Raw genomic sequence first — 20,658 nt, 5'->3', positions numbered from 1 at the left:
AGTTGTGCATTCAGGCTGTAGTCAGTGTAAAGTTACCAAAGGTGAGCCTGAGACACCTCCCTTTCCAACTTTCCTTTCACTGGCTCTCCAATCACTGAGGCTTTGGGTGGAATTTGAGCATCTGGAGAGATATGTGGTGGCAGTGCTCCTTGCTTTCCCACAACCTGGCACATGTCCCACCTGTTCACGCAGATAGCATTAAGAGACAGCCAAGACACTTCAAGCAGATGTTGCCTCTTTAAAAACATGCATGATTTAAATTCAATTAGTTTTCAAAATAAATGCTTCACTAAAATTTGTATTTTAATTTCCTTAGCACTGCCATTGTTTTTGGCAGGACCAAAATTCCAAAATGAAAAACTATCAACACTTTGTACAACCTTCAGAAGACGTCTTCCTGTAATGAATTTTGTTGCTTTGTTCCTTTGAGAAAGCAATTACTCTTCTTTTTGTTTTTAATTTATCTAATTTATACTACTTGGTCAACGTTGAAGATTTATGAGGTTGCCACCTGCCAGTTTATTTTATTTTTTTTACACATCACTGACAATAAGAATAGTTGTAAGACAGTGGAATGGTAGGTTAAAGCCACCTCCTATGAGCCCCTCCTATGAGCTGATGGCCCTTGTTTTTTGTGAGCAGATGATAATGTGATGATTATGAGGTAGTATTTTTAATTTGCTTTTCTAAGTCAGTAGATTTATTGATAATTTCATGATCATCGTATCATTTCACAGGAAAGCAAACATCAAACAAGACCAATATGTTGATAGGGATAGGAAGCAGAGAAATTCTAGACAGAAAAGGGTAGGGTCCCTGGCAAAGGCCCCACCCTCAAGTCTGAAACTGTGGCCCAAAGTGAGAACTTTACATCCCCGTTTTCCCACCTTTTCCAAAACCACCCCTGGTCTGCCCCACCCCCATCCTGTACCCATAAAAACCCCAGGCTCCACTGGCAGAGAGCAGAGAAGGGGAGAAGAGGAGAAGCAGCAGGACATCAGAAATTGTGGTTTGATGTCAGAGAGAGGCAGCTTGACTTCAGAGGGATGGCTTGACAGAGTTGCTTCCAAGAGGAGTACAGCTGGGGATGGCCAGACTCTGGGGGAAGATCGCTTTCCCATTCCATCCCCTTTCCAGCTCCCCTTCTTGCTGAGAGCCATTTTCATTGGCAATAAAACCCTCTATATTCACCATCCTTCAATTCATTTATGTGACCTGATTTTTTTCTGGACGCCAAACAAGAGCTCTGGTGTCACAGATGTGGGTGCTAAAGGCTGTCACACTGACCCTCTGCCCTCACTGGTGGAGAGCAACCACCTCACACAAAAAGGCAGAGGGTCAACTGAGTTAACACTTAAGCCATCCACGATGGCAAAGCTAAAAGTCGTACTGTACACATGCCCTCTGGGGTTTCAGGGGTTGCGGGTACTCCCCACCAGACACTGCTGCAGGGCCCACATGGAGTTTTGCTCCTGCCGGTGCCCAGAAGCACATGCCCCGGCTCCTGCACTCACTCACCTGTGTGCTCCCACTCCTTAGAGGAATTGAGAGCTATGAGCTGAGTAAGCAAGGCACTCCCATCACAAGGCCTGTGAAGGGGTCAGGGAAAATGTCCTGTTTCAGTGTGATAACCTCCATGTTTTTAGCTTTTGCCTAGACAGCGTCCCTCTAGCACTGCTCTAAGTATATTTGCTTTTGTATCAGAAAGTCATGTATTTTGGAGAAAAATGCAGAAATCTCCTTTTTTTTAAAATAGACCCCAATACTATTGGGTTCGGCCATTTCATTTACCTGCACATGAAACCATAATGAGTAATTCTTTTGCCCTGGGAGTTTTAAACAGAACCCTGGCTACAGCTTTGGATAAGCATCTGCCACAAGGATTTTGGTGACTGCAGTAGAAAGTTGAAGCCCTGAGGGCTATGCCTGGTTTGCATACAGTGTGCATATTTGCATGAGAAAATAGTGTTCTATCCATGTACTTACATTCCTATAGCAACTTAAAAAAAAAAACAAAAAAACTTCAAAGCATCTTGATAGTATCTTCTTTCATCCCTAGATTACTCATTGAGGCACATTAGGGCAGAAATTACTGTATCAAACTCACAGACAAAATGATTTGCCTGAAGCTAAGCTGGATCAACCAAGGCAGAGCTAGAGAAGAATCCAGGGGCTACCTCTAGTTTCTAGCACTAGCCCCATAGTTCATAGGGATTCAAATTAATAGTGAATAAATTCAGCCATAAATGCAAATTAGCAGTGCAGCTAAGCCACTCAGTCATCAAGATATTCTGGTTCCCTGGCACTGCTGAGTCAACTGTGGCTCTCTGTGGTCAGGTTCGTCTGCATATGTCCGGCACCCACGCAGCTGGGCACCTGTGGACAGGCACTGTGCAGGGTAAACTGCTTTCAAAGATGCTGTCATTTTTTATCTGTGGCCAAAGAAAATTTCTGTTTCTAGGATGCCGATTGGATTGGCAGCCAAGTTGGGCCAAGTTAAATGTTGTTTGGGACCATTCAATTGTGCTACCCTCTGAGTGGACACAGACTCTACAAAAATTAGAGAAGAAAGAAAAAGAAAATAAAAATCGTCATACTTCCATTTATGATAATTTGATGCCATTTTACTTGGGGAAATATCATTAATGCTACTTAAAGATGGCTGCAAAATGATTTTCTGAAGTTTAATATTCTTATGAAAAATGACTTCCTTAATGAAGTTAACTACTCCTTCAAGTTTTCATGACAAACCTGGATACATATCATTAGGTTGCTAAGCAAAGCCATGGGATGAAAACATTCTAATTATATTTAGGTACACAGAGCTTTCAAACAACCCCATTAAGCCATGGTGCCAAGCTACAGTGCTTGCATCCGAGAAGCAGACAGTTTGGCTAAAGGCCCTCTGGGTGCAAGCCGGAAATCTCATTAACAAAGATCTGTATGTACCCAATTGCATGTCTTCTCAGTCCTGATTTAACTCTTGAACAAGCCTAGAGAACAAGCTCTGGGTATTGGTTTGGCACAGGGATCTAGATCATCTATCTCTACCTCTCAGGTCCCTGAGATCAATGGCCCAAGATAGGAGGTGATGCCTGAGAGTGCCCTGGATTCCATGTTCTCCAAGAGGGCTGTTTCGACTGGAGTCGTCTCAGCTGTAACTGGGAAGTGCTGAGGGATCTACATAGTCTCTGGATTCACACAGACAGCCTTTAGATCAGGGGCTCTCAACCGGGGTGATTTTGCTCCTAGGGGGTACGTGACAATGTATGGAGACAGTTTTGGTTGTGGGGGGAGGGTAGGTGTTACTGACATCTAATGGGTAGAGGCCAGGGATGTGCTAAACATCCCATAATGCACAGCACAGCCTCCTACAACAAAGCACTGTCTAACCCAAAATGTCAGTAGCACTGAAGTTGAGAAACCCACCTTAGAAGAGAACATAAAAATGTAACTCTCTGTCAGTTGTGACTATGAATTTACTGAGGACTCCCAATGCAATAAAATCTCAGTAAGGGCTACCAGTGTTTGCTATGGCTGTGTCTCCTCACTTCAAATTGCTCCGTAAGTCAGTTACTCCTGGGTAGCAAATGTAGGCAGCACAGTGTAAAGGGCTGCGCTGCTGCGTACATGTCTCTCCCTCTCCTTTCAGATTCCCTCTTATTCTCTGAGGCACACAAACCCAGGCTTGGAGGGCCCCTTCAGGGCCAGCCACCCCGCAAAACCACAGCCTGCATTCTGGATTCTAGCTTCAGAGCTTGCATCCTGGCTCCCCGGCTCTCTGGCACACTGGCTTGGGAGCCTGGGCACACCCTAATGCTAGGACTCCCGTTCTTCATTTTCACATTGGGGAGCATATGTACCTCATAAGCTTTGATGAGAATCTGTGGCAGGTGCCTACCTGGTGCCTGGCCCACAGTAAAAATCCTATGAAAGTCAGATTTGGTGCTGTGCTGCTACTCCCATATCCATCAGCATCATAGATGTAATTATTCCTTCCTGGATCAAAAGGGTATTCAACTGGAAACCAGCCAGACAGGAAAAAATAATAATTTGGTTCATTCTAGAATCTGAGTAACTTATTGTATCTGAAACTTTCCCCACCTGGGGAAAGTTGCATTTCAGGAAAGAACAAAGGCAAAATCAAAGGAATAAATTTCTCCTGAGGGACTTTCAAGTTCTCATGACACGGAGGAGAAATATTTTTAAAGGGTCAGTTGTCCTTTTATTCTTTTAATCAGGCTGGCTCTGGCTATCTTTGTAGCCTCTCTCTGTATGAATCTGAAGCGTTTGTGCTCTCTGAAGGATCTTGTTGTGTAAATAGGATGGCCCAAGAGCCACTGCCTTGTCTCCCCTAGAGGACAGATGTGGGATTCAGTCAGGGCGGTGGGAAAAATTTTAAGAGGATATTATAGGAAAGAGAAGCAAACCTTCTTGGAAGGCCGGGGGGTTTGCATAGCTTTAGTAAAAGATTTGACTGAAAGCAGCCTAACCCTCTTTACCTTGAGTTGATACCAAAAGAGCAAATAACAAGGGAATGTTGGGGAGTTTATCTAAATAGCTTGTTTACTCATGTGGTCCTAAGACTAACCTTTGATTATCCGCAGGTGCATGATTGCTCTCTACTGGGGGGTTGGCAGTGTTAATTTCCCTCTAGTGGTGTTTACTCAAGACCTTTGTCATTTAATCTGTACTAAATAAATGTGAACTTCACTAGCTTATCAGGGCGGATGCTGCAGATTCAGGAGCAGAAGCCCCTTAGCCACACTGACAGACAAAATATCTGTCAGTGTATGTCTCTCATCTGTCACTGGGTTAGGGTCTGCAGGTCGGACCCCGCAGACAGACACTTTGCACTTGGTACATCCAGGTCCACCCAACAGCACGCCACTGCCCTGCTCCTCCCTTGTTCCTCTAGGAGGGTCCCAGAGTGGGATGCATCACACTGAGGCCTGGCCTGCCCCTTCCTGCGATCTGGCAACTGCCTCAGTCTCTCACTCTGTATCTCCCAGCTGTCGCCCACTCACTCCTTCATGTCCCCTGCTCCGGTCTGCTGTGTGCCCTTACTCCCTCAATAGGTCGGATTCCTGGATTTGAGTGGGCCCTAAATCCAATGACTGGTATCCTTATAAGAAGAAGGAAGTATGAACACAGAGGAGAATGCTGTTTGAAGACAGAGAATACACCTGGATATGCTGACCGGCTTTGCTGCCTGGCCTGGCTCCAGAGCTCAGGGCACAACTTCTTCTGCCAGGAAAGAAGTGCATTTCCCTTATTGTACTTGTTCCTGGAAAAGGAAGTGTATGTTTCTCAGAGTAGAGCTGCCTGGGCCTTATATAGGTTTTCTAGGGGTGCCATAATAAAATATCACAAACTGGGTGGCTTAAACAACAGAAATGTATTCTCCCACAGTTCTAGAATGTGGAAGTCCAAAATCAAGGTGTTAGAGACCATACTGTCTCTGAAGGCCCCAGGGGATGAACTTTGCTTTTTTTCAGTGCTGGTGGTTGTCCACAATCCTTGGTATTCTTTGACTTTTAAAGACATCACTCTGATTTCCATCTCCGTCATCACAAGGCATTCTGTATATCTCTCTGTGTGTTCTCTGTCTTCAAATAGCACTTTCCTCTCTGTATTCAAACTTCCCTCTTCTTATAAGGATACCAGTCACTGGATTGAGAGCCCACCTGAATCCAGTATGACCTCATCTTAACTTGATTACATGCACAAGACCCTTTTTCCAAATAAGGTCACATCCTGGGTGGGCACGAATTTGGGGGTCCACTTACTAGAGCCTACAGTTCAGGCCTCTAGTAATGGCTTTTCCTGTGAAGGTCCCTTCCTTCCAAAGCATGAAAGCATGCCCAGTGGGCTGGGTGCAGACCCCTCTGCGTACTGTGTGTACACTGCTCCCTCCCATTCCCAGGGCCATGGGTGATTCTGGCCAGAGGCCTAGGCCCTTCCTTACTCTCAACTTTTCTGTAGAAGGCTTGCTCTCCCACTCTGGAGTCAGATATCACAGGTTCCATCCACGCCCAAGTGTCTCAAACAAGAAGATGAACCCCAGTCACAGAGAGGCTTTAAAGGAGTCTGGGGTTCCCTGCCAATAGGAGGATGGGTTAGGTGCCACCCAATGCCACAAAGCAGTGTCCCCAGATCCCCACTCTGACCCAGTGGGCCCCCAAGCTATAACACCCTTCTGTAGCAATTGGTGGGTGGGACACATCGGCTCTGCTCACTCTTTTTTTTATAATAAGAGATTTAACCTGCTAAACTGGCAGCAACCCACAGCGGAGGGAGAGCGTGGCCTGTGGAAGAACACAAACCCAGGCCCCACAGGCGAACCCTGTCTCCAGCTCCAGCTGTGTGGCCACAGCCACGCCACCCAATGTCGCTCCACTTTGTGACATTCAGATCAATAAATGCTAAAGCTTCAGCTGACTTGAGCTCTCTGGCTTATCAAATGAAACACGTCTCTCTGAACCCCAACAAATGCCAAGAGATAAAGCTCTTACATGGATGTGCGCATGTTCTGAAAACCTACCTTTGAAAGTGTTAAATGTTATGTGGTTCAAAATGACATGGGAAAAAAAAACCCTAGTGGCCTCCCAAGGAGTTTATCTACTCTTCTTCCATTCTGAGGTAGGCAGAGTGTGGTCAGAGGGAGATTGGTAAATGAACCTGAGTGAAGATTGCTGAACTTCATAGGCAAAGTGAGACTTCCCCTCCCCTCAAAAAGTTTAACACATGTAAGAATTATTAACCTTATTCACAGTCTAGCTGAGCACAGAAAGGCGTATCTTTTGAAATGTGGACATGCAGCATATTATACGTGCAGTATATGATAAAATACAAATAATGCTTAATAGAGCTTCCCTCACCTCGATTCCTTCTTTGTTTAAGGCATACTCATCAAAATTCAAAATGGCGATCTTAATGGTCCTTGGAGGGGGCAGCACCGTCAGACCAATATTGATGGCGTTACTCCTCTTGGAATCCAGAACAATGATCTCTTGCCTTTTTCCATCTGCAGCAGTTTTCTTAGTGATAAAAAAAGGAGAATCCAAGATTAATGCACCATCTTGGGTCCTTTCTGCATTTCAGTATTAAAAGCACTCACTACTTAGAGATGAAAACAAATGGCCCTAGTTCGGCTCAGAGGACTGGCTACTGTTCAGCACAGAAAGGATCAGGGATTAGTTCTGAGAGGCTGCCAAGCCTGGGTCAGCAACAGAACTTCAAGAGTCAGACACATACAAAAATAAAATGGATTTTCCTTCAATTGGGAAAATGTGATATTTTGCAAGGGAAAAAAATCTGTTTTTCCATAGAAGCAGTGAAAACAATATTAAAACCTTTCAGAGTTCCTTTCTTGTGGGCTTTGAGGTGTCAGAATGTCTTGGTTGGCCTTCATACATACGGTGTGTGCCCAGAGACAGCTGATTTACATGCTGAGAAGAGGATCAATAAGGAGAATACAGCACCACTGGCCTGTCAGCCTCTCCAGATCTACAGCTATACTGTCTCAAAGCCCTCACCTTGTCATTCAAACATTCCATGCCCCTTATACCAGAGCACCTCTACCTTTCCTGTGAACTGAGGCCTCTGTGCAGCTGCCTGGTGGATGAATGAAGAGGGGTCTTCCAATGAAAAGAAAGGAAAAGGCATGCACTGGTGAGGATGAATAGGGGACGAACTGACTTAGAGGCCTAGGAGGGGAGCAGGGAATAAGAAGTGTCCTGGCATTCTCAAAGTCCTTGTATGTGTGGCTTCCCAGTTGGCCTGCGTGGTCCTCAGAGGCAGGTCCTAGGCTTCACTCATCTCTGCAGCCAGCCCAGAATTAGACAAGATGGGAGCTTGGCAAGCAGGTGTTATGAGCCGAATGTTTATGTCCCCTCAAAATTCCTAAGTTGAAGCCCTCACACGCAAAGTGATGATATTTAGAGGTAGGGCCTTTGGAGCTAGAGCTACTTAGGTTTAGATGAGGTCATGAGGGTGAGAGCCTCATGATGGGACTGGTGTCATTATAAGAAAAGACCAGAGTGCAACTAGTTCTCTCCCTCTGCTACTTGAAGACACAGCAAGAAGGTGGCTGCTTATAAGCCAAGAAAAGCACCCTCACTAGAAACCTAACTGGCCAGCACCTTGATCTGGAGTTCCCAGCCTCCAGAACTGTAGGAAATAAATTTCTGCTCTTTAGGTCACCTGTGTGTGGTATTTTATTATGGTAGTCTTAGCGAACTAAGACAGTATGTGTGGGGTGATGAGTCAACCCTGTCACTGGCCAGAGCTGTGACCACAAGGCCCCTAGCTTTCCTCTTCAGCTCTCAGGAAGTTGGGTGCAGGTGGCACTGGGGGCAGGTGGAAGAAGACTTGGCTCCACAAGCTCCCTGCTCTTGCTCAGGTTTCCCCTGAGGCAAACACACCTGGGAGGATGGCTATTTTGACTCATGTAACAAGTCTAGAGTAACAAAGATGAATGAGGCACTGTGGCTCTCCTGAAGATACATTCAGCACAGTAATGGGGTGTGCTGCGCCCTCTGTTGTTGAGGGAGCTCAACAGCAGAGCAACTGTAACTCACCTGGTGGTGGAGGGGCTCAGGGTCTGGAAGGGCTGACCCTTGGACTAGGCCCTAAAGAATGTCTAGGATCTAGTCTGGGGAGAGAAGACCTTCAGGAGATAAGAAGTGGCTTTGTCTAGATTGTTAAAAACTGCCAGGGATGAGGCTGGAAGTTTGATGGGGCCACATCCCAGAGGACCTGCTGACCCAGCCAAGCGGCTCCGACCACACTGTGCAGGCAGGTTCCCACTGAGCAACTAACTGCCACTCATCATCCAATCTCCTACACTGAAGCCTCACCTTGTTCTCTAAAGCAGGGACCCTGGCTGGGCCTGGGAGCAGCCAAGCCAGCTAGAGAAGCTGGTCTGCTGTAGCCCCAGGGACCGTGAGGCATCAAGGAGAAACAGGCTCAAGTCCAACTTAAGTCCTCCTGGAACCTTCCAGACTTAGTTGCTAAATTTCTATTTTAGATCCTTAAATATGCAGTTGGGAATAAACTCAAACTTCTTCATAACAAAAACACAATACAAAAAACCAACAACAACTACTGAAAACATCCCAGCTGCTTTGGGTCCTGGTGACCAGGAGGGGCAATTCCTGTGGGTAGGGTTGTCAGCTTTGAACACTGGGCTCCCAGGGACACGTGGCATATATACATGCCTCCCCACTCTTCAGGGAAAGTGTTCTGTTCTACGTAGTTAACCTAAGAAACTTATCCGGAGTCTCCGGAAATCCTCAATTTAGCTTTTAAATCTAATTGTATGTTGTGTGTGGAATGCTAAAGGAATGAGAAAAGTTCGACAAAATGTCGAATACAGACAACAAAGAAGGATGTTACAACTAGCAATGCCAACACTGTGGTGCTGAGGCCTGTTTCTCTGGGCACTGCTGGGCACCTACCCCAAATCCATGCCCTCTTCCCCACTCAGCCACAGGACTCTGGTTTTTTTCAGGCTGATTTTTTTCAGACACATTTGTCGGTTAAATCAATTCCCTCCCTGGACCCTCTGCGACTGAAGCTGGCCCCGTGACTTGGTTCTGGCTTTTGTTTTCCTGATTAAAAAGCAACAGACCTGGTGGGCCATGCCTTCTGCTCTTCCCCCTTCTTCCTGCCTAGAATGGAGATATGGGTCTGGAGACGCAGTGGCAGATGTCTCGTGAGCACAGGATGGCAGCAGGGATTCCCTGGGAACCAGTAGCCCTTAACCCCTCATCCACACAGTCCCCATCACTCTAGGAGCCTGGAGAGAGCCAGAGCAGGCCCAGCCAGCTCACCCAGAGGCTTTATGCAAAATGAAGCCCCTTGCCATCACCCTGAGACTCAGTCCCATGGCAAACAGCTTGGGAGAGAAGCACTACTCAGATTCCAGCCTCATCCCTGGCAGCCAGTGTCCACGTGTAGCAAGCAATTTACACAGACCTACGTGGTGGCCCTGAGCCTGACATGCCCTTGGCCCCATTCTCAGTAGAGCTCAACTTACAGCAACATACATGCCCACACACACCCCTGTAAGTCAGGGAGGGGTGAGCCACTGAGCACCCCGAGATCATGGGAGAGCTGTCCCCACAGAAGATTCTGCACATTTGCAGAGCACTTCCACCCATATCATGAAAGAAAGAATAAGCATTAAAGAAATACCTGAAATGGAATTATGCAAACTCTAGATTTTAGCAAAAAGGTGCTTTAAGTGCTGTTCTTTATAATCACAATAAACCTCCACCAGATGCTACTAAACACTCACGTGTCATCTGGTTAGTACTGCCTGAGATGAGGGAGTGGGTTGGGTAAGGCCGTCCAACTCTCTCCTTCCCTCTGACAGTAATCTAAAGCAGCACTTACAAGAACAAGCCAGAGCTCTCTGTGCCCACGTCCATGTCCAAGGATTGGCAGTCATCTATTCTGATCCATTTGAATTGTCCTTCTGAGCCAAAGCCTCAAATCAGCAATAGTGAACTTCACTAGGTCCTCCACATGGTCCTATGACAGAGCAACTATCGTCCACTCTTCCTTCCCAAAGTGTCTCATCACCATCCGTCCTCCATTCCCACCTCTCCACCCTGGGCCTGACCACCCAGAACCCCACTTCTCAGAGCAGCCCAGCACTCGCCTCCTGCTTCTGGTCTCTTCTCTCCCTAACCCATCCATCCTACTCTTGCTAAAAGGAACTTTTCTGGCCAGGCACAGTGGCTCTAGCCTCTAATCCCAGCACTTTGGGAGGCCGAGGTGGGCAGATCACAAGGTCAAGAGATTGAGACCATTCTGGCCAACGTGGCGAAACCCTGTCTCTACTAAAAATACAAAAATTAGCTGGGTGTGGTGGCACGTGCCTGTAGTCCCAGCTACTCGGGAGGCTGAGGCAGGAGAATCACTTGAACCCGGGAGGTGAGGTTGCAGTGAGCAGACATCACACCACTGCACTCCAGCCTGGTGACAGAGGGAGACACCATCTCAAAAAAAAAAAAAAAAGAAAAAAGAAAAAAAGAAAAAAAGAGGCACTTTTGCTTAGTGCATTTCTTTGGCCAGTAAGCCACAGTTTGCCCATGATTTAAAATTTGAAAATAAGGAAATTGGTCATTGATGGGAAGGGGATATAAAGCAGAGGTCAGAGAAGAGTGGTCCTTGTGAAGGTTAGAAAATGTAAATGCCCTTCTTGAAAGGGACAGCATCTAGAAGGAGGGGGTGAGCTGTGATGGGGCAGAGGTCAGACAGGTATCAGGAACAGGAGAGGAAGCAATGCTTCTAAGTAGGAAATCAGAAAGTTGTTCTGCAATTGATAAGAAACCAGACACCCCCCAAAAATACCTAAACAAGGAAATAAAGCAAAAACCCTCTTGTATCTTCTATCTGAAGAAAATGCCAACATTTTCTTGAGAGTAATAAACGAAGACTTGGATAAATGAGAAACTTCATGTTCCTAGATAGGAAGTTTCAATATCATAAGTGTGCTTTAGTTATCTCTTATCTAATTATATATATTTATATATGTAACATGTATATTTATATATAAAACATAAATATATATAGAAGTAATATATATATTGGCTGTCCAGTAGATATATTACATTTATTTTCCGTATATGTAAACCTATCAAAATTCCCATAAGATTTGTTTTTGGAATTAGAAAAAAATGTCTAAAGTGAACATGAAAGAATATTGTATGAAAGTGTCAAACAGGTTCTTAAAATGTAGAGTTATACATAATATCTACCCAATCAGCTATCAGCTGTGTAGCACTGGCCCTAGAATAGTTGGAATAATAGAACAGAATAGAATAATAGTACAGAAAAAGCTCTTATACAATGGTCCAGGACATTCTAACAAAGACACTAAGATTAGTGACCCAGAATCTAACATAAAAAGATCCATTTTTAATATGGAATCAGAAAAACTAACTTTAAGCCAAACAAACTGATATGGCGAATGAACATTGTTTGACAGGCTGGATTGACTGACATGGTCCTTCTTGGGAAGGGAAATGGCCAAGAGAAAGCAGGAACTCAGGCTGGTGTGGGAACAGCCAAGTGTTAGCATGGCATGAGTACACCATAGGCAGGAGATCACCTTGCTGACTAGGGTATGACACCACCCTGCTGCCTGGAGTCTCAAGACATTCTCAGTGATGGTCCATGATGCTGAACCCTGCACAGGTGCAGAAGAGGCTGAGAAACAAGCGCAGTCCCTGATGGTCTCTTTCTGATTGACTGTGAAGCTTCCCTATATTTATTGCCTCTCTTTGATATATAATCCATTTCCTTAAACAGGTATTTCCTGAGTGCCTGCTGTGAGGTGCCTGGTTCTCAAGCGGGAATATTTCCATGCAGACTAACAAAAAATGCATACCTGTGGAGGGCCAGGATGTCCCCAACACCCATGGTCAGTTCTGGAGCAACAGGACATTGGGGGTTTTGTCTTAGTTTGTTGATAAAAGAACAACTAGCCAAAGCTCTGCCCTCTTCCTCAGCAAGTTCCAAGAACTATCAGGGAGGAAGTGATGATGGAAGGAGGTGCCTGAGCCCAGGCTCCAGGTACAGGATGCTAGACTAGGAGTTGGCTGGATGTGAAAACAGGAACAACTATCTTTGGGTGGTCAGCAAAAAGGCAGACATGAGACAGTGTGCGGGAAACCATGGCAGGGCCATCTCTGAACATGCTGCTTTCCCAAATACGTCCAGAAGTGCTCAAGGAAAGAGAGGAACTTGCTTTTTTAAGGAAGTAGGGGGAAGCCTGGGAAGCAGCCAGGTTCTGTTTTCGTTCCAGAAAGCCTAGTTAAGCTGAACTCCCATGGCAGAGCTCCTCCTTCAGATCTCCAACTACCAGGAGCCTCCAACATGCCCATAGTAGCCCGTCTCCCCTGGAGGAAAGACAGTCTCTGGATGAATGCCATGTAAGGCTTTTATTTGTTTTTGTTTTTGACTTGGCTAAGAACAGTGCAGGGAGAGGGAGCAGGGGTGTGCACAGCCAAGATAAGGGAGAGGCAGAGGTTACCCTTTGTGGAAAGAGAGGCTGTCTAGGCCAGCAGGAAACTCAAAGGGAGTGGGGGGACGGTCATTAAGGCAACTCAGGGAGAGGATCCAGCTTCTAGGAAGATGCAGGTGAGCCCCTCTAGGATGAGGCTTCAAACAGACACACTCAAGGCTAGAAGGGTCACAAGATTCCTGAGAAGGGGAGGTAGCGACTGTCAACTGCCAAAGCTTCGGGGAAGGGCTATGCCTGTTCTCAGATTCAGCTGGTGAGCCGCTGCCTGGGTTGGGAGTCCGCTTTCTAGAACCAGCAACCCCAGGAGGTAGGACCCTGCAAACTCAGCCACTCCATGAGGCACAAAGTCACATATGGTAATAGGAATATTTTCTAGAACCGCTAAGCCAGATATTTAGGCTCGGCTGTATATAAGCACTGCAGAGCCACAAGTCCACCCAGGTGGATCCTTGGTGAGACACTAATCCTTGATGCAGAGAAGGATGGCAAAATGCCCATGTGGAGGAGATGCCCAAGTCAGGCTTTCGGATAGAACAAAGTATTGCCTCCAAGGAAAAGTATTTAAGAATCTGCAAGTAAAGACTCAAACTTGATTCGGAATGGTTATTGGAAAAGAGTGACCATCATACAAGAGTGACCACAACCTAGTTTCAGTCGGCATCCTGGGAAAGAAAAAGATCTAACTTCCCCCTCACAGACATTCCATTTTGGAAAAAGAAGAGTGAGGATTCAGGTAGCAGTTAGGAAAAAAAAATTTAAATCGTTAATAGTATTCATTAAGCTTAAGGCTTCCTGAAATGTTGCCACATCACATTGCCCCTTTGCAATTTTAAAGAGTATTTTACTATAACAGAGGATGCAATATTTAAAAAGTGGATATTTAACATAGAACATACCACCCCAGAAGGTGCTGCAATTGACAATAGACACTGGGCTGAGGACATGGTTTATTAAAAGAACGGCAGGAGGTTTGGGGAGTGCTGGTGAGTCTGAGAGTGCGTCCATGAAAGGCGACAGACCTTTGCAAATGTTTCTCTGCATCACTGTTGGAGACCCTGGGTTGGGCTCAGAGAGGCAGAAGTTCTAGAAATGGTAAATCATCCCTCCTCGCTCCCTGCCAAAAGAGTGACACCACAGGATATTTTCAAAACTGTCTGTTGAGAAAGTGACAGTTACAAGGATGCAATGACACAGATGTCACAAAGATGTGACAACTATGGAATTTTCCCGAAGTCTTGAAACAAGGGAGACAGGGAGGTGTATAGGAAAGCATTAAGGCAAACAGCCCCCCATCTACACCCCCACCAACACACACACCCTAACATGAAAAACAAAAACAAAAGCTAAGCCCAAGCAAAGGTGGAGGAATCCTTAGAAACAAAATGTCTTGCCAGGTAAGGTTTGCCTTATTGTCAAGGAAAGAGTATTAATGTCTCATATGTGCCCTTTGGGTTGTCTAGAGTAGAGGTCAACTGTTAAACAGACTTCCTGCGTGAATTCAGTTTATTTGTTATCCTAATCCAGAGACCCAGGAGAATAGAAGGGAGTCTCCATGCCCTCCAGGGACTTCTGGCCCTGACATCTTTCTCTGGGGTTATTTTATTCTCCTATAGGATTCACCACATCCTATAGGATCAGCAGGCACACACCAGAACTGTCTGGGCACACAAGGATGTATGAGTGCCCTGCTGAAGTCCCAGAGCTGTGTTCAGAGATTCTAGGTAGAATTCAGATTTCTGAGGGTAATGTTAAATAACTTCTTATGTCCTGAACCTGAATATAGCGTAGGAAGATTTCTATCTACTCTCAGGAAAATCAAAAGGGTCAGGGAGTGTCAATGTGGAGAGTGGTTGTGGGGAACACAGTGCTCCTTCAGTGCCTCATTTTTCACCAGAAATCAGAGTGGCTCACAGCCTTGGTTGTACTTGAGAATCCCTGAAGAGCTTTTAAAAATATACTTGGGAAACTGAGGTGGGAGGATCGTTTGACCCCAGGAGTTTGAGGCTACAGTGAGCTATGATTGTGCCACTGCACTCCAGTCTAGGTGACAGAGTGACACCTTGTCTCTAAGAAATAAAAATAAGAAAAATAACCCAGGCCAAGGCTCAACGTGACCTAATTTTTCTTTAAAAGTTGCTGCTACCAGTTCAAATAGATTTAGAAACTTCAAGGTAAATAAACATCTCCAGATACATTCTGGACTCCCTCCCTGTGATAAACCTAATGAATGCAAGAGAGTAAGACAACATCAGGTCCCCAAAGTGGAAACTGAGTCCCACTCCATGTCTGTTTTGGTCTGGCTGTAACTTGGGGCATAGAAGCTGCCCTTTGAGAGCAGGAGGGATTTTGCTGCCCCTGGTTAGGTACAAGGGTTGGAAAGTCACTTTCCTGGGCCTCCCAAGGGTGATGTCAAGCCCAAGAAAGTCCCAGGGCTTTCTGCTCTGACATCTTTTTCCGGGGTCACCTTATCTCCTATGGGGCTCATCACATCTTAGAGCAGCAGTCAGAACATAATGAAATTCAGCACAGGATTTCTACCTTTCACCATAAAACACAGTATGATTCATCTTATTAAAACACCATATAATTCCAGCCGATAGAGAACAATTGATCCAATTCCAAAAACTATTTTGAAATAAAATTAAAAAGTGCATCTTTTCAGTCTTAACATTTTTTTCATTAGGTGGTCACCCCAGCCTTAGATCTGGCTCAGGAATCTTTGTTTTTGGGTGGCTTAGTCACAGCCATGCCCAATAACTCTGGTCTAATGTTAGATTTTTTGATGAAACCTAAAACGAATTTGCTTTGTTTTGTGCTGTCTTGTGAAGTCTATTTCACTCTATTTTTGTTGCATTTTATTTATTGTACTTAATTTAAAAATTTCGGAGCCAGAAATCAGAAGTGGCTGTTTACATTGTGATTTATGAAAACCACAGTCAAGGATTGGAAACAGAAATGAGATTGGTTACATCTGTAGTAGTAACATATGCAAAATGGATTCAACTCTCCAATGTAATGTGGGTTTTTTTGTTGTTGTTTTTTGATTTTTGAGACAGAGTCTTGCTCTGTCACCCAGATTGGAGTGCAGTGGTGTGATCACAGCTCAATGCAGCCTTGACCTTCCCAGGCTCAGGCGATCTTCCCATCTCGTCCTCCCAAGTGGCTGGGACTACAGGCATGTACTGCCATGCCTGCTGTGTGTGTGTGTGTGTGTGTGTGTGTGTATGTGTGTGTGTGTATATATATATACACGTATATATATAAACCCCATCTCTACTATATATATATATGGGGTTTCACCATGTTGTCCAGGCTGGTCTCCTGAGCTCAAGCCATCTACCTGCCTTGGCCACCTAAAGCGCTGGAATTACCAGCATGAGCCACCCATCATGGCCAAACACAGTGATGTGTTTAATCCTAACTTGCATTCTTAACTTTTGTAACATTTTGTAAACTAGCTCCTGTTCACATTTCCTATCCCAAAAACAAAGGTAGGGGTTTTGGGGTCTCATTATAGAACATTCTGGAATCAGTTTGGTAAACTTTTCATTTAATATATCACTTTCTTCTTATACTCCTACTTGATAAAAACTATACAAACGTTTGTCTATTAGCTAGGCAATACATTGTTCTAGAGGTCACTACCTGCTTCAGGCAATCGTGCAACTTTGGGCTGAGACGGCAGAGGCTAGAATATTATCACCGACCAAATTGGCTGCAGTGGGACCAAGAGAAGGAAGGAGGTAGGTGAAGCATTCATTTTGGGCCTACTTGAGGAAACTTTTAATTTTGTAAAAATGAAGCTAGGAGTGCCTTCATCTCCGTACTTTTATTTCATTTTATTCCTCCCAATACTGAGTCAAGGGGCAGCCCCTGCCCAGCAACCTGACAGGGAACCACAAGAAGCCTAGAGGTACAGCCAGCCAAGTGGGCAACGAGGGGAGGAAGAGGAGGAGAGGGAGAAGAAGGAGGGAGAGGAGGAGTATTCTGTCCAATTAGGTCAGTGGATTGGAGGGTGGTGTCAGTAAGTCAGGTCATGGGTAACTTCTAGCAACCACAGACTGCTGTGTTAATCGCAACTGGTCTTCTCCTAAATGTCAGGCTGCCTATGAGAATTGGAAGGGGGAGGCTGGGCGCAGTGGCTCACTCCTGTAATCCCAGCACTTGGGGAGGCCGAGGCAGGTGGATCACCTGAGGTTTAGAGTTTGAGACCAGCCTGGCCAACATGGTGAAACCCCATCTCTACTAAAAATACAAAAATTAACTGGGCGTAGCAGTGGGCACCTGTAATCCCAGCTACTCAGGAGGCAGAGGCAGGAGAATCTCTTGAACCTGGGAGGTGGAGGTTGCAGTGAGCCAAGATCACACCACTGCACTCCATCCTGGGCAACAGAGTAAGACTCTGCCTCAAAAAAACAAAACAAAACAAAAAAAGAATTGGAATGGGGCATGTGCTCGGCACCACTTGGTACCAGTCCTAGGAAGTCAGGACACACATACAACAAAAGTGGGTGTCTGGCAACCCCTTCTTAGGTGTTATTTTCTGGAGGGGACAAAAGCTGGGTCTACTTTCAACTGAAGGACAGGACTGATTGGGCATGATTTTTTACACTGGATCCTAACAGTGTAGATTTGTAAATGAGAAAACTGTAATTCTGATTTGAGGAGATTCCTGAGGCTGGAAATGATTTAGACTCATGGGGTCACTGAGAAACACACACTGGGGTAAATGCCAACCAGTGAAGGGCAGCAAGCAGCTTAAGAATCCCAGCATGCTTTGAAAGGAAGCTGACCAACTACAGCTCCCCTGGCTGGCCTGTCAGCATCCCACAGCAGTGACAGGCGCTAACTCTGTCACTGTGCTCCTCATCTGAAGGGCTCACTCATTCCAAGGATCCTCCATGTAATTTTTGATACAGAATTGGTGTCCAACTGGCAGGGCTGGGAACCTGACTCAGACAGTTTCATACTCACCCAAAAAGATACATGCATGCAGCAACACAGGGAGTTAAAATTAATTCATGATTATAATCTCTTGCATGTTTATTCTAAATTATACTTTACAAAGTGCTTTCTCCTACCCCTAGTACCTGGAAAGAGGAGATAGACTTAAACCTGTTTTAAAACTGGAAAATACCCAGAATGGGTTTTTAAAAGTCAGTTAAGATATGCGAAGGAGACTCTACTAATGTAGGGAATCATTAGATATAAAATCTGTGATCAATATCTTGCAGTTTATCGTGTAAATTAACCATGACTTAGCCTTTGGTGCCCAGTAACTATGTACAGTGTTTCCCATTGATAAAAGTGGTATAACATCTTTGTTACTATCACAGCGGCAGTGCCTATAGGATTCTCAAACATTTATCCAAAATACTAAATCTAGATGCATGTGTAATATTGACAGGATGCCAAATATACAGCTCCTGGAAAACTAGATAGCTGCAGAATGCTGGCTTGATCAGGCACCAAGTCAAAGAAATGTCAGTTGGATTATTGCCTTTGAGCTTATTGGGTGGTTACAGATAAAGTTCAAACTACTACTATCAGTCATAATCAATGAAGGTAAGATTAAATAAGCATAGCCCATGTTTGGTGAGTCAGCAAGTCCACTTTCTCTAGTTAACATCAACATCTGCTATTGGGCTATGATGACTTTCCTTAGTTGACCATTTTTGTCTTTTCCTCAGGGCTATCTGGTTCTTTGAAAGCTCCTTTGCCTAATATAAGTAAGCTGGTGACTATGTTAGCTAATAAGGGTCTCTGACTCATGTAGCCTACACCTAGCACGTGGCAGAAGGAACACTATATTAAAGATCAGATTTTTATAGCAATGGACTTTTTACCAAATAGCAAAAGCAATGCAAAATAGTATTTTATACAGAACAAATCTCATCAGCCCTACCCAACTTCCAATCAAGAAGCATGCTGAAGACTAGCAGTACCTTTGAGACAGACAGTTCCTTGGATTTAGACTCAAACAGGTGCTCCAGTCTGGAAGTGTCCACCTTAATGGGTTCCAGTTTTGACCACAGGAATTCTCTGCAGCGTCGGTTGTTTTTACATGGCCAGTCAAAAGGCCGAACTTCATTCCAGAACAAACGGATGGTCTTCTTTTTCTTAGTGAATGTGGGCTGACCCCTGGGTACCTGGGACCACCCTAAGCCCTGAGGAGCGTTGAACACTGGAGGAGGAGGAGCCAATAAATTACCAGGGACAGGAGGGGGAGGGATGCTGTCCAACAGGGGTGGAGGGGGTGGGGGCGGCAAACCCAGAAAGGTGGGTGGGGGTGGGGGAGGTGGCCCAGGAGCCTCCCTGTGACCTAGGTCCACATCTAGGACGTCAATGTCATCCTCCTCCCCCAGGTCAGTGAAATCCATGTCTTGGATTCTGAGTTCTCTTGGATTGGCCATGAGTTGGTCCCAGATGTAATCAGACTCTGTCTTTGGCTGCACCAGCGCTGTTTCTGGGACCTTGTCATTGGGTTCAGCATCAGGGGAGATGGAACCTCTCCCAAGGTCCCCGCTGTTGAATTTCTCAGCAAATGCTTTCACACTGCCTCGATTGTCCAAACAGCCGACGTCCACCCTCCTGACGTTCTCATCCTGGGTCTGAGAGTTGGCCTGCAGGGTGGATATTCTGGTAGAAAGGCTGGCTACCGCCTCTGCCTCCTGCTGGGTCCTCCCGGCCTCCCCATCCCCCTTCTCCTCATCACCCGGAGTCTTCCTGTTATGGGCATACAGCATGTCAAGCATGAACCGTTTGTTGGTGAGGATGTCGCCACACTGTCCATTTACACTTGCATCCTGGACACCTGCAGGCCACAAACCTGAAAGTACACGGGAGAGAAAAATGAGAAAGTGGCAAGGGGGCCTCGCTTCCATGAGAAAACCGATTAGACAATAAGTGAGCTTGACACATGGGAGTGACTTCAAAGAAGACACTGCACGAACAGTCAAAACCATGGCCAACAAGATGCTCTTGGGCAAGAAGAAATGCTGCTTTACAGTCCCAAAGACCCACACGAGGACCCAAGACTTTTCCAGGCATGATGCTGCTGGCTCCTACCTGGGCTCACGGGAGAAATTTTCCTCCTTTTTCCTGCCCACCCAAGGCAGCAGGTCAGGACCCACTCAGCCACAGGTAACTAAGGAGCCTCTGCCCTAACTTGAGATAGAGAGGCAAGAAGCCACTCCCTGGCCCCAGCAGGTGTTGGAGAGCCTGGAAGATTACCTCTGTTTCTCTCCCCTACTCCAAATCTACACTAGTGTAGCTCAAAGTGCCTCAAAAACACACAAACTGTGCCACTGGTCACTCTTTAGGTTCATTCCTTATCATGGTCCCTAGTCTCCAGGGGACTGAATGCTGCCTGACAATCTCACTCACTCCTCTCCAAGGTGACTTTCCATAGCCCTCTCTTCTCTAACCTCCTGCCCCATCTCATCCTCAGAGATAACCTTGCCTCCAAGTTCACGGACTTAACAGATGAAGCCAGAAGGAATCTTCCAGAGCCTCCCTTCTACCTCTACTCTCCCACCTGCACTGACCCTTAGAACACAGTCTTCCTCCTGTGACTGCCTCATAAACATACCTCTTAGCAGGGGTCGAGTGCCCACTTG

The 20,658-nt window shown here is 45.7% G+C and overlaps 1 protein-coding gene across 9 annotated transcripts in view; it reads right to left on the bottom strand.

Annotated features, from left to right (window-relative positions):
* The window catches only part of FHOD3 (formin homology 2 domain containing 3), a 498,596-nt gene that overhangs the window by 39,821 nt on the left and 438,117 nt on the right, over positions 1–20,658 (bottom strand). For all 9 annotated transcript variants that reach the window (XM_030925939.1, XM_030925940.1, XM_030925941.1 and 6 more), the window contains 2 exons: positions 18,985–19,868; positions 6,882–7,040 (listed from right to left, as the gene is read on the bottom strand). In XM_030925939.1, coding sequence (XP_030781799.1) covers positions 6,882–7,040; positions 18,985–19,868 — 1,043 coding nt within the window. The remainder of the gene's footprint in view (positions 1–6,881; positions 7,041–18,984; positions 19,869–20,658) is intronic.

The sequence above is a fragment of the Rhinopithecus roxellana genome, chromosome 21 (genome assembly GCF_007565055.1).
Source record: "Rhinopithecus roxellana isolate Shanxi Qingling chromosome 21, ASM756505v1, whole genome shotgun sequence".
Taxonomy (NCBI): domain Eukaryota; kingdom Metazoa; phylum Chordata; class Mammalia; order Primates; family Cercopithecidae; genus Rhinopithecus; species Rhinopithecus roxellana.
This window is presented reverse-complemented; position numbering and strand designations above follow the sequence as displayed.